The sequence below is a fragment of the Rhea pennata genome, chromosome 12, assembly GCF_028389875.1.
Source record: "Rhea pennata isolate bPtePen1 chromosome 12, bPtePen1.pri, whole genome shotgun sequence".
Lineage (NCBI taxonomy): Eukaryota > Metazoa > Chordata > Aves > Rheiformes > Rheidae > Rhea > Rhea pennata.
The window spans coordinates 24,147,434-24,159,724 of NC_084674.1; the positions used below are offsets into that span (position 1 = coordinate 24,147,434).

A 12,291-nucleotide genomic window follows, 5' to 3' on the forward strand; every position below is an offset into this window, starting at 1 on the left:
CTGTGGGGGACACTTGTACCCGCACGGGGAGACGTCCCCTTTGGACACGCGGGCCCAAGGGACTCCAAAAGCCTCCTAACAAATGGCCCAGCAAAGGCTGCCCACTGGCCGCATGCGCAGCTTTGCGGGAGCGCCTCACGTTGCCTTTGTTTTCTTGCAGCGTCCCAACCTTTTGGGGAGCTGAATGCAAATCTTTATTAGCAAACATCTCCTGCCCTTGTCCTAACGCGCCCTGGTGTATCTCCTCAGGAGCCCGAGGAAGCAGACAGCCCCCATCCTGGGCACCACTCTGCAGAAGGAAGCTGCCCTTAAGTACCTCCCACATCCTCCCGCCGGACCTCGGAGCCGCCGTGCCCCCGCCACTCCCACGGGTGCAGCACAGGTGCGTGATGGGGCTCGGCTAATGCTTGCATCTCAGCGACTCGTCGCAAAGCTCCGGCCTGCGAGACTCCCTCCACAAAGGGCCCTCGCTGCACGGCCACCGGAGCCGTTGGGGGCCTCTTTGGCTGCCGCTTTGGGGCGTAGTCAGGTGCTGCTGTTACAAGAGCTTTCCAGCCTGCCTTCTGCTGAAAAGCGTGCCAAAGAGGGATGGTGGTGAGGCTCAAGACAAGCGGTGGGAGAGCGGGTGAAAAGCAAAAGCCAACAGTGGCCTGCCCAGAAGCCCTGCCCAAACGGACAAGACTAATGCTCTTGCCTTTCCCTGGCCCCGCAGCATGCAGCCTGCCCTGCCACGCAGAGCTTCGGGACAGCTGCCCACGGCTCCCTCTCCAAAGACAAGCAGAGGCAGCACCAAGCACTGCGGGAGGAGCAGCAGCTCTCTGCACTGGAGAAACGCGCCCGGCGCCAGGCCCAGGTACAGGCTGCCTTGCACGGCCCTGTGCAAAAGGGCATTTCGCTCGTCCAGACTGGCAGCGGAGCCTTGCAGGCAGCAGGGCCCAGGCAGACTGCTGCCTCCAAGGAGCTGCGCCCAGGCTGGCCCACCCCTTCCCAGGAGGCAGACGGCTGCGGCCAGAGCAGGGCCAGAAGGAGCCCGGTGCTGTAGCAAGGGCAGCTGGTGGCGGATGCCTCCCCAGCAGGCAGCCTCTGCCTGCGGTGCCTGCCTTCGAGCTAGAAACCAGCTCTCCGGGGCAGCTGCCTTGAGCCCCTGGGAGCCAGAAGTGCCGGGGCCAGAGCTGCAGGGGCTCAGCTATGGTAGCCCGTTCTATCGGCTCCTTGTGGAGCCTGAGTCCGGCTATACAAGGACTAGGTGCCTCCCCTGCAGGCCAGTGCTGTCTTGCCCGTTCACCCCTCCGTGCCAAAACCATTTCTTCTTTTCCTCACAAAACAGATCCCGCTGCTGGAGAAGCAGTTTGACCTTGAGCAGCGGCGTTGCGCGGACACCGACGTGCTGGGGAGGCCCCCCAAAGGTAAGCCTGTGTATGGGTGGGCAAGCTCCGAGGCAGGGCCTGGGCACAGGCAAGGGGGCTGTGAGCCTCCGCAGGTGCCAGGACCCCAAATGCCTCAGCTCCGGAGCACCAGCTACGACAGCCCCTGGTTTCTTCTGACGGGAGTCGGCAGGGGCCGGCAGCGGCCAGGAGGCTCCCGGGAGAGTGGGAGAGGGACTTTGTCACTCCGCTTGCAGGCTAGTGTCCCCACAAGCACTGCAGAACATGCAGCTGATGACTTCCTACAAAGTCCTTCGGGACAGGTGGAAGGAGCGAGTGGAACAAAACCGACAGTGGCTGAGGAAGGAAGAGGCGGAGCGCCGGTAAATACCTCGCAACGCGGGCGGGTTCCCCCCTTTCCGCAGTGCCCTTCCTGCCATGGCCCTGGGGACAGAGGGTCTTCTGCAGCCCCGCCTCGGGGGACAGAAGCAGCCTTGGAGCCTGGCCTGGGCTCACACATCCCGCCCACTCAAAGGGGGTGGCGGGTGGCTGTGCACCAGAACCTTGCCAGCAACGTCTCCGATGGCACAACATCTTCCTCCTGAACCCTACAGCGCTTCGGTGATGAGCCGCCTCCGGAGCACAGAGCAGCAAGACCGTGCGCTGGGCGCTTACCACCAAAATGGCTTTTATGCCTGGAAATAAAGGGGCTTTCCGAGTTGCTGTGAGCCTTTCCTTGGTGGGTGTGAAAGTGCCAGGGGCAGCTCCAGAGGGCCTGGGAAGGGCAGGCGGGAGCAAGGAGAGTGGGGCAGCCCCTCTCGCAGGCAGCTCTCGGCCCAGCCGCGCCCTAGCAGGTGACTTTGGGGACTGCCCTGCCCGAGGAGAGGCGAGGGAAAGCTTTTGCGGGGAGAGTGGGTGACTGAGGTGCCCAGAGCCTGCCAAGCTCTTCCGTGGGCTCCAAGTCTTTGGCTCACCATGTCCCGGTCCCAGACGCTGGGATCTCTGCTCCTGCAGCCAGTTCCTGCTATGGGCCGGCGCCTACTTCATCCAGCAAAAAGGCTGAACAGCCCCAGAGGGTGGCTAGACCTCAGGGACGGCACCTCCAGGGTCCAAGCACACCGTGCGAGTGCAAGAGCTTCCAGCAGCACTCTCTTTGATCTTCGTGGCAGCAGCGAACCTGTTAGCAAAGGGCAAGGGTGTCTTTGCAGGTGCTGAAATCCCCATGCAACTGCAAAGGGAAGGCAGTTGGTGGCGGGTGGCCGTGTACCAGAACCTTACTAGCAACGTCTCCGGTGGCACAACATCTTCCTCCTGAACCCCTTCACCGCTGGACACACCAGCCTGTGCCTTGCAAGGGCATTCTCTGCAGCAGCCATGAAAAGAAGAGACCCTACGTGTGATGCCGCTGTAATTCCTCTGGCCCTCCTGGAACAGATGGTGTCCCTAGTCAAAGCCCGCCTGGAGGCAACCCTGTCTGACATGCTCTAGGGCACCCTGCTTGAGCAGGGGGCTTAGACTACGTGATCTCCAGAGGTCCCTTCCAACCTCACTGAGTCCAGGATTCTATGATTCTCTTGCTCCCCACCCCGGAGCTCAGCAGGGCAGGGCTCGCGTGCCCTCATGATGAGGCACCAGGCATGATTGGTTTTAACAGAATCCTGCAGCTTTGGCACAAATCTCACTGAAGCTTCCCAGCTTCCCCCTGCAAGGGGACTGTTGTGCGATGCTGTGACCCTGGCCAAAGCACCTCTGGGCCTCACCTCCAAAGCTTTTCTTCCTGCCTCGACAGCCTCTCTGCTTTCTCGGCCTGACACCTTGCTCTGCTAGGACTCCTCTTCTGCTGCGCAGCCTAGGCTTTTACCTCCTCTCACCTCTTGCAAAAGGCAAAAGCAAAGTCGGAAAACCAGCCCCACCCCACAGCCCCAGAACCGAATCATGCTGCGCTGGGGAGCAGCAAACACGTGTGGAGGGCACCACTGCTGTCTAATCGTACGTGGGTCGACTGCCTGGGTTGCGTGGCGTGGGAGTGGAGCTGGCAGGAGGCAGCTGGGCCCCGTGGTAGCACTGAGCACAGCAGTGCCGGGGACTCTGGCCACGTGCGTAAGCAATGATGGGCTCCGGCATTCCTCACAGGGCCCCCAGCACTCTTCTTTCCCCCGAGGGAGCTTTAAGCAAGTGACCTTACACTCCAGTGTATCGAGCGCGGAAAGGGAATGTGTCAGCCCCCTGGAAGGGCCTTTCCCTCAGCACTTGCCAAACTAACCGTGGGAACAGTGGCACTGGTTTCTCCGTGGCCAGGCCAAGGCCGCCTTTCTGAGCTCGGCTCTCTGTTCAGCTCACGCTCTGCAGCAAAGCCCGGCACGTTCCTGCAGGGAAAGCGCGTGCCTGTGCTACGCAAGCCCGCCTGCCTGCTGTAGCTGAGAGCAAAGCTGGCACTGCTGTGGGGGAATGCCTCGGCAGTCTGGTGGCTCTTTCCTGGTGGCAGCTTCCTCTGCTGCAAACAAGATCCTTCCCAGCTACCAAAGATCATAGCGCGGGGAAGACATCTTGCATGTTGTCACTGGAAACCTATGCTTTCCTGTTCAGTTTGAGCCAGGTCTTGCTCTGTTCTCCATCGTCTATGTGAAGAGCAAATGTATTCCACCACTTCTCTGTCAATGTCGTTATCGCAGCTGGGTTGTTCTTGACACAACAGTAGTTGCTGTGCGTCTAAAGGGGCTGCTCTGGTCCTTGGCTATCACTGTGAGGCAGGGAGCTGTAGAGGACAGGAGTGGAGCCTGCCACAAGCCCAGGTAGTTCTCTGGGCTCCCGCTCCCAGTTCTCCCCAGCCCGGAGCAGAACGCTGGAGTTGGTGCTGCTATGCTGCTACTCTGCCGGTCTGCACCAAGCTGTCCTTCCTGCTGCTCACTCTGCCCTGGGGAATGACGTGTGCGCAGCCTTTGACGGGGCTGTAGAGGAGGAGGGGGAAAGGTGTGAGGGACTTGGGACCTCTGGAAGGAGGCCCCCTACTTCTGGAAGTGGGGAGCAGGGGACCGCACCCATCCCACCACCACTAAACCCCACGGCTCTCCATGAGGACCGTTGTGGGTGCTCAGGCCAAGAGCAGCAGGGCTGTGCGGGCCTGGCCACATCACAGGTGAGCCTCCATCAGGCCTCCGCTGCACAATGGCTCTCAGCTTCAGGCGAGCTCTCCGTAGGAACACCGCTGTGATCTGCAGCCATGTCCTGGGCACGTTCAGCAGCCTTTGGGCAGGCGTGCAGCAGGGAAAAGGCAGAGACGCCAGGGTGCAGACCTCGGGCTCCCAGCATCAGGGAAGGACGTCGGCAGGCTGAAAGAGCAACGCCCAGAAGGAAACAAGGAAGGAAACAAGGCTTCCTTTCACAGTGATTTGGAAAGCCACATCTCCGACACTACTCCGGGCAACGGGCTTTCCTCCCACAGCAGTCGCCCTGCGACACGCAGAGACTGGCAAGAGGACGCAGGCTGTTGCAGGGACAGGCTCAAGCTTCAGTACGTGCGGAGCTGCGAGCTGATCTTCTCACAAACTGCTGGAGGAGTCAAAAGGCAGCTCTTGACGCACGCACGCATGCATGCTGCTGTTTTAAAGGCTGCATAGCCCAGCTGGGAGAGTGACGGTGTGGTGCATGGGCATGTCCTGAGGAGGCCAGTGGCAGCAGGGGGAGGTAAGCAGGGCAGCAGGGCTTGCACAGCCCCGTGGGAAAGCCAGGCTGCGGGGGCACGTCTAGAGGGCCAGAGGCTGTCCTGCTGCCGGGATGCCCGTGTGGGCCCAGGCAGAGCAGGGCAGCAGGCATCCCGCAGGTAAGCAAGAGGTGCTTGGAGAGAATTATTCCTGTTTAGAAGGAAACAGGAACAGCGCCCGGTTTGGTTTCATGACAAGCAGTGTGGTGGTGGTCTTCTTTGCTGGGTGAACTGTGGGAGCGTCAGATGTTTCTTCTCCAGAGGAGAGACGGAGAGGGTGTTTGGTATGCCATGGGAGTACCTTGCAGGGGCAAGCGTGGGGGCATCTTTCCCTCTCTGGGTCCATGGAATGATTCTATGATTCCACTGCCTACAGCCTCCTCTGTTTGGATGAACCGCCCAAGTTTATGCTGCGGGCAAGTGATGCGTGCAGCCCGGCCCCAGCCACAAAGGACGGCATGTGTCAGGGCCTCAGCATGAGCCAGGAGCTGCCTGGGGAGCCAAGGGAGCTGCCAGGGCTGTCGGGGCCGTGGCGTGGCCCTCCAGGGCGCGTGCCAACCTGCCCCCAGAGAGGGAGAAGGGCAGGTTGGGACTGGGAGGGGGGCAGCCCTGAGCCCAGGCCATCCAGGCCCCTCCGCAGTGACGGGGCCAGGCCAAGGTGGGCCGTGCAGTCAGCCTGCGAGTCGGGCTCTGGGTCGGGGGAGACCAGCGCTGCTACGGCCTTGCTGGAGCACAGAGAGAGGGCCCCGAGCAGAGCAGGGTCCCGTTTGCACTTTGGGGACGAGAAGTGAGGGCAAGGGCTGCGCTTGCCCAGGGAAAGCGGGGAAATTCTCTGCTCTTCCCCGGGACGGTGACACCTCTGTGCCCGTGACCTCACGAGCCCCCTCTGATGGCACAGTGAGGCTGAGGTCACAGTGGGACGCGCTGCATCACAGGCAGGTCTCCCCGGGCCCGTGGCGGTGTCCGCACTCGCCTGCGAGGCCCAGGCGCTGGCCAGCTGCTGCTCGCTGCTGCTCTTTGGAGCTGCTCCGCAGCCAGGAGAGCACGCCGGAGGCAGCAAGGGCACGCAGGAGGGGCCTCTCGCCGTCAGGCAGAGGAGCAGGGGCACATTGGACAGGAGTCTTGGGCGAGGAGACAAGAAGAGCGTCCTTTTCCCCTGCCTGGAGAGGCGAGCTAAGGGCAAGGGAGCAAGGGAGATGGAGGCTGCTGGACCGAGACCATCAGCCCCGACCAGAAGTCCTTGTTCCCCAACGCTCCTGCAGCTCTCCGCCAAAGGTAAGGGCTTCGGGGGCTGCTTCCCCAGGTGCTGCCGAGACTCTTAGCTGTCCAAATAGCTGTGCAGCCGGGGCTGTGGGGGTGGCTGCGCAGCGCTGCGGGCTGCCACCAGAGCCTGCCTGGCCTGGGAGCAAAGGGGTGGCACGTCCCAAGAGGGCTGGGCCTGACATGTCTTTCCCTTGCTTTCCAGAGATTATTGCTATTTGGGACGCCGTGTCCAACTACATCCTGGAAGAGATGATGCGGGACAAGGTGGGCTGGTGTCCTGGTCGCCCTGGCCCCGCAGGGCTTCAGCTCTCCAGAGAGCACAGGGTGCCCGGGAGCAACACTTCCCCCAGCCCCACGCAGCACACCACCACTAGCCCGTGTGCTGCAGAGCAGCCTTGGGGCCAGCCCCGAGAGAAAAAACGGGCAGCTTTAGTGTGAGAAAGCGTTTGGCACCTCCCAGAGCTGCTCTCTTCCCTGTGGCCCCGTACAAAAGACCAGGCAGAGAGACAGCGGTCTGTGCCAGGGCTCTCGGGAGCCTTCAGGGTCTCCTCCAGCCGAGAGACGATAACGAACCTTTTGAGGAGGCTGAGGACAACGTGATCCACTGAACGTGCCTCTTCTCTAAAGCCTTCCTACGTGCCACATTGCACGCCAGCAGTAGGGAGGGCACAGAGCAGGGTTCCCACGCGCCGACAAACAGCACTTTCTCCATCTCCACGAGACTTACTTGTTGGGGGGCGGGGGGCCTTTGTGTCTTTGCTGTGTGCAGGGTGTCCTGCTAGAGGGGCTCGGCACCTTCGGCACGGTCCGAGAGCCACTGCGCCTTGGCAAAAGTGACGTGCTGATGGTTCGAAGGCCTGTCTTCCAGCTGGGCATGGACATGGTCTGGCTGCAGGAGCCCCAGCGCCCCAAAGTGACCCTCCCTGGTAAGACGGCAGCGGCCACCCTCGGCTTCCCGCGGCCACACCACGCACGGGCTCTGTGGCTGGATGCTCCCTGCTCTTTGGGAGGGGCAGGCAGAAGCAGAGACGTCCAGCTTCATCGCCCCACACAGAGCTCTTTCCGGGGAGAATTGCTTTTCTGTAGCAGTTTGGGACTACAGAATATCGCACACCGTCGCGCTCGCTCTCTCTTGGAACTGCCCTAACACCCAGCTCCACGCCATTCACCTTTCTTGATGGCCCAGCCGTGGAACTTTGGCCTGCTGTGGCAGTGACGTTGCTCCTCTTCCGTGCAGACACCATCAAGGTCAAGCCGCTGAATTACCGGCACTTGTCCCGGGCCACCTCCTTCTCGAGGCGCGTGGTGGAAGACTGCGTGGAAGAGACCATCCGCTTGTTCTCTTCCCATGTGCGGAACAAAGAGAAGGTCGCCTTTGCCTTCAGGGACATCGGGCTTCTCACTTGCCAAAAGGACCAAGTGCGCATGAGGTTTTATCCTCACTGCACACAGCGGCTGGAGGGCACTGCAAGCCTGGCTGCAGCCCACTGCAGCGTAAGTTGCTCAGGTTTCCCCGGCTACTCGCATTTCTTTGGCCATCCTATCGCAGGGCGCCCAACCGGATGCCCGTTGGCCAGCTCGGGCATGGCAGGCTGATGGAACGCCTTCCCCAGGCCTTGCTGCCAGTGCAAAGGGAGCACCTCCTGACTTTCTTGCCCCTTGCCCCTGCAGAAAGCCGGGCAGTGTTATGAGCCGGGCTCTGGCAGTGTTAGGTGCCAGGCTCTGCTCTTTGCTGGGCAGCTTCTCCGCACCAAAAAGGGAGGGGCTCCTGTTCTCGGTGGAGGGCTTTGGAGAGGCAGCCCCCTCTTGTTGCAGCAGAATGCTCTGCTGCCTTCAGCAGCCAAGAGAGAACTGCCTCGGAAGCCTCACAATGGGTCCGTGTTACCTTGCAGAAACGGCAGATGACACATTTGTCCATCTCCGGCAGACCTGCTGCTCTGGGGAGCCGGCCTAGCCCTGTGCACGTGTTCCCGAGGTGAGCACGTTTCCTTTGCAGCCCTCGGCCAACCGAGCAGGCGGCTGCCCGGCTCCTGCTCGGCACCGTGCACCGCCCCGGCTGCACGCTCAGCATCGAGTTGGGAATAAGTCGCCCGGTGACTGGTTCCCGCTTAATTAATGCTCACTTTGGGTTACACGTGTCTTTGCCTGGAGGGACCGGGAACGCTGACTGCGTTTCTCCAGCCCCACTTGCCCTGCTTCCCACCAGAGAGAAGGGACTGCACACAGCGAGGAATTTAGGGCTATGCCTTCTGTCTTTCTGGTTGCCAGGTTTCAGCTCTCTGTGCAAGGCAGCCCGGAGGCCCACGCTGCCCCTGCCGGCAGCCCACCAGAGGAGGAGCTGGAGGAAGAGCTCGCGGGCGTCAGGAGCAGCAAAGGTCAGGGAAAAGCTGCCTTCAGACCCGGTTGAGTCCCTGTCCCATGCCGGGTGACAGCAGCGCCGTGAAAATGCACTCGCCAAGAGGCTGCTCTGAAGAGCATCCTTCTTTCCTCCTCACAGAGCAGCGTCCTGGCAAGCTCCTGCAGCACCGCGAGGAGCTTTCTCTCCCCATGCTGCCAACCTGGGGGGAAGGCAGGCAGCGGCAAGGCCTGGAGAGCAAGCCTGCTGCCAGGTGAGAGCCTTGGCGGAAGGGCTGTGGGGGACACTTGTACCCGCACGGGGAGACGTCCCCTTTGGACACGCGGGCCCAAGGGACTCCAAAAGCCTCCTAACAAATGGCCCAGCAAAGGCTGCCCACTGGCCGCATGCGCAGCTTTGCGGGAGCGCCTCACGTTGCCTTTGTTTTCTTGCAGCGTCCCAACCTTTTGGGGAGCTGAATGCAAATCTTTATTAGCAAACATCTCCTGCCCTTGTCCTAACGCGCCCTGGTGTATCTCCTCAGGAGCCCGAGGAAGCAGACAGCCCCCATCCTGGGCACCACTCTGCAGAAGGAAGCTGCCCTTAAGTACCTCCCACATCCTCCCGCCGGACCTCGGAGCCGCTGTGCCCCCGCCACTCCCACGGGTGCAGCACAGGTGCGTGATGGGGCTCCGGCTAATGCTTGCATCTCAGCGACTCGTCGCAAAGCTCCGGCCTGCGAGACTCCCTCCACAAAGGGCCCTCGCTGCACGGCCACCGGAGCCGTTGGGGGGCCTCTTTGGCTGCCGCTTTGGGGCGTAGTCAGGTGCTGCTGTTACAAGAGCTTTCCAGCCTGCCTTCTGCTGAAAAGCGTGCCAAAGAGGGATGGTGGTGAGGCTCAAGACAAGCGGTGGGAGAGCGGGTGAAAAGCAAAAGCCAACAGTGGCCTGCCCAGAAGCCCTGCCCAAACGGACAAGACTAATGCTCTTGCCTTTCCCTGGCCCCGCAGCATGCAGCCTGCCCTGCCACGCAGAGCTTCGGGACAGCTGCCCACGGCTCCCTCTCCAAAGACAAGCAGAGGCAGCACCAAGCACTGTGGGAGGAGCAGCAGCTCTCTGCACTGGAGAAACGCGCCCGGCGCCAGGCCCAGGTACAGGCTGCCTTGCACGGCCCTCTGCAAAAGGGCATTTCGCTCATCCAGACTGGCAGCGGAGCCTTGCAGGCAGCAGGGCCCAGGCAGACTGCTGCCTCCAAGGAGCTGCGCCCAGGCTGGCCCACCCCTTCCCAGGAGGCAGACGGCTGCGGCCAGAGCAGGGCCCAGAAGGAGCCCGGTGCTGTAGCAAGGGCAGCTGGTGGCGGATGCCTCCCCAGCAGGCAGCCTCTGCCTGCGGTGCCTGCCTTCGAGCTAGAAACCAGCTCTCCGGGGCAGCTGCCTTGAGCCCCTGGGAGCCAGAAGTGCCGGGGCCAGAGCTGCAGGGGCTCAGCTATGGTAGCCCGTTCTATCGGCTCCTTGTGGAGCCTGAGTCCGGCTATACAAGGACTAGGTGCCTCCCCTGCAGGCCAGTGCTGTCTCGCCCGTTCACCCCTCCGTGCCAAAACCATTTCTTCTTTTCCTCACAAAACAGATCCCGCTGCTGGAGAAGCAGTTTGACCTTGAGCAGCGGCGTTGCGCGGACACCGACGTGCTGGGGAGGCCCCCCCAAAGGTAAGCCTGTGTATGGGTGGGCAAGCTCCGAGGCAGGGCCTGGGCACAGGCAAGGGGGCTGTGAGCCTCCGCAGGTGCCAGGACCCCAAATGCCTCAGCTCCGGAGCACCAGCTACGACAGCCCCTGGTTTCTTCTGACGGGAGTCGGCAGGGGCCGGCAGCGGCCAGGAGGCTCCCGGGAGAGTGGGAGAGGGACTTTGTCACTCCGCTTGCAGGCTAGTGTCCCCACAAGCACTGCAGAACATGCAGCTGATGACTTCCTACAAAGTCCTTCGGGACAGGTGGAAGGAGCGAGTGGAACAAAACCGACAGTGGCTGAGGAAGGAGGAGGAGGAGCGCCGGTAAATACCTCGCAACGCGGGCGGGTTCCCTCCTTTCCGCAGTGCCCTTCCTGCCATGGCCCTGGGGACAGATGGTCTTCTGCAGCCCCGCCTCGGGGGACAGAAGCAGCCTTGGAGCCTGGCCTGGGCTCACACATCCCGCCCACTCAAAGGGGGTGGCGGGTGGCCGTGCACCAGAACCTTGCCAGCAACGTCTCCGGTGGCACAACATCTTCCTCCTGAACCCTACAGCGCTTCGGTGATGAGCCGCCTCCGGAGCAGAGAGCAGCAAGACCGCGCGCTGGGCGCTTACCACCAAAATGGCTTTTATGCCTGGAAATAAAGGGGCTTTCCGAGTTGCTGTGAGCCTTTCCTTGGTGGGTGTGAAAGTGCCAGGGGCAGCTCCAGAGGGCCTGGGAAGGGGCAGGCGGGAGCAAGGAGAGTGGGGCAGCCCCTCTCGCAGGCAGCTCTCGGCCCAGCCGCGCCCTAGCAGGTGACTTTGGGGACTGCCCTGCCCGAGGAGAGGCGAGGGAAAGCTTTTGCGGGGAGAGTGGGTGACTGAGGTGCCCAGAGCCTGCCAAGCTCTTCCGTGGGCTCCAAGTCTTTGGCTCACCATGTCCCGGTCCCAGGCGCTGGGATCTCTGCTCCTGCAGCCAGTTCCTGCTATGGGCCGGCGCCTACTTCATCCAGCAAAAAGGCTGAACAGCCCCAGAGGGTGGCTAGACCTCAGGGACGGCACCTCCAGGGTCCAAGCACACCGTGCGAGTGCAAGAGCTTCCAGCAGCACTCTCTTTGATCTTCGTGGCAGCAGCGAACCTGTTAGCAAAGGGCAAGGGTGTCTTTGCAGGTGCTGAAATCCCCATGCAACTGCAAAGGGAAGGCAGTTGGTGCCCCTTCACCGCTGGACTCACCAGCCTGTGCCTTGCAAGGGCATTCTCTGCAGCAGCCATGAAAAGAAGAGAGCCTACGTGTGATGCCGCTGTAATTCCTCTGGCCCTCCTGGAACAGATGGTGTCCCTAGTCAAAGCCCGCCTGGAGGCAACCCTGTCTGACATGCTCTAGGGCACCCTGCTTGAGCAGGGGGCTTAGACTACGTGATCTCCAGAGGTCCCTTCCAACCTCACTGAGTCCAGGATTCTATGATTCTCTTGCTCCCCACCCCGGAGCTCAGCAGGGCAGGGCTTGCGTGCCCTCATGATGAGGCACCAGGCATGATTGGTTTTAACAGAATCCTGCAGCTTTGGCACAAATCTCACTGAAGCTTCCCAGCTTCCCCCTGCAAGGGGACTGTTGTGCGATGCTGTGACCCTGGCCAAAGCACCTCTGGGCCTCACCTCCAAAGCTTTTCTTCCTGCCTCGACAGCCTCTCTGCTTTCTCGGCCTGACACCTTGCTCTGCTAGGACTCCTCTTCTGCTGCGCAGCCTAGGCTTTTACCTCCTCTCACCTCTTGCAAAAGGCAAAAGCAAAGTCGGAAAACCAGCCCCACCCCACAGCCCCAGAACCGAATCATGCTGCGCTGGGGAGCAGCAAACACGTGTGGAGGGCAACACTGCTGTCTAATCGTACGTGGGTCGACTGCCTGGGTTGCGTGGCGTGGGGAGTG

The 12,291-nt window shown here is 61.7% G+C and overlaps 1 protein-coding gene and 2 long non-coding RNA genes across 3 annotated transcripts; all 3 read left to right on the top strand.

Annotated features, from left to right (window-relative positions):
* The first annotated feature begins 252 nt into the window (after positions 1–252).
* Positions 253–1,403, top strand: LOC134145940 (uncharacterized). The gene is made up of 3 exons (XR_009959731.1): positions 253–382; positions 713–853; positions 1,328–1,403. It is a non-coding gene; the product is annotated as an uncharacterized LOC134145940 (long non-coding RNA).
* A 148-nt stretch (positions 1,404–1,551) lies between these two features.
* On the top strand, positions 1,552–2,082 carry LOC134145925 (uncharacterized). Its single transcript, XR_009959717.1, has 2 exons — positions 1,552–1,747; positions 1,979–2,082. It is a non-coding gene; the product is annotated as an uncharacterized LOC134145925 (long non-coding RNA).
* Positions 2,083–2,339: 257 nt separating this feature from the next.
* Positions 2,340–11,053, top strand: LOC134145916 (uncharacterized). Its single transcript, XM_062585927.1, has 13 exons — positions 2,340–2,543; positions 4,982–5,048; positions 6,530–6,591; positions 7,097–7,253; positions 7,565–7,821; positions 8,220–8,302; positions 8,596–8,729; positions 8,825–8,936; positions 9,207–9,339; positions 9,672–9,812; positions 10,288–10,367; positions 10,583–10,708; positions 10,940–11,053. Exons 1-13 carry the CDS (start codon positions 2,340–2,342, stop codon positions 11,028–11,030), a joined length of 1,647 nt encoding a protein of 548 aa, XP_062441911.1. The 3' UTR covers positions 11,031–11,053.
* The last annotated feature ends 1,238 nt before the right edge of the window (positions 11,054–12,291 follow it).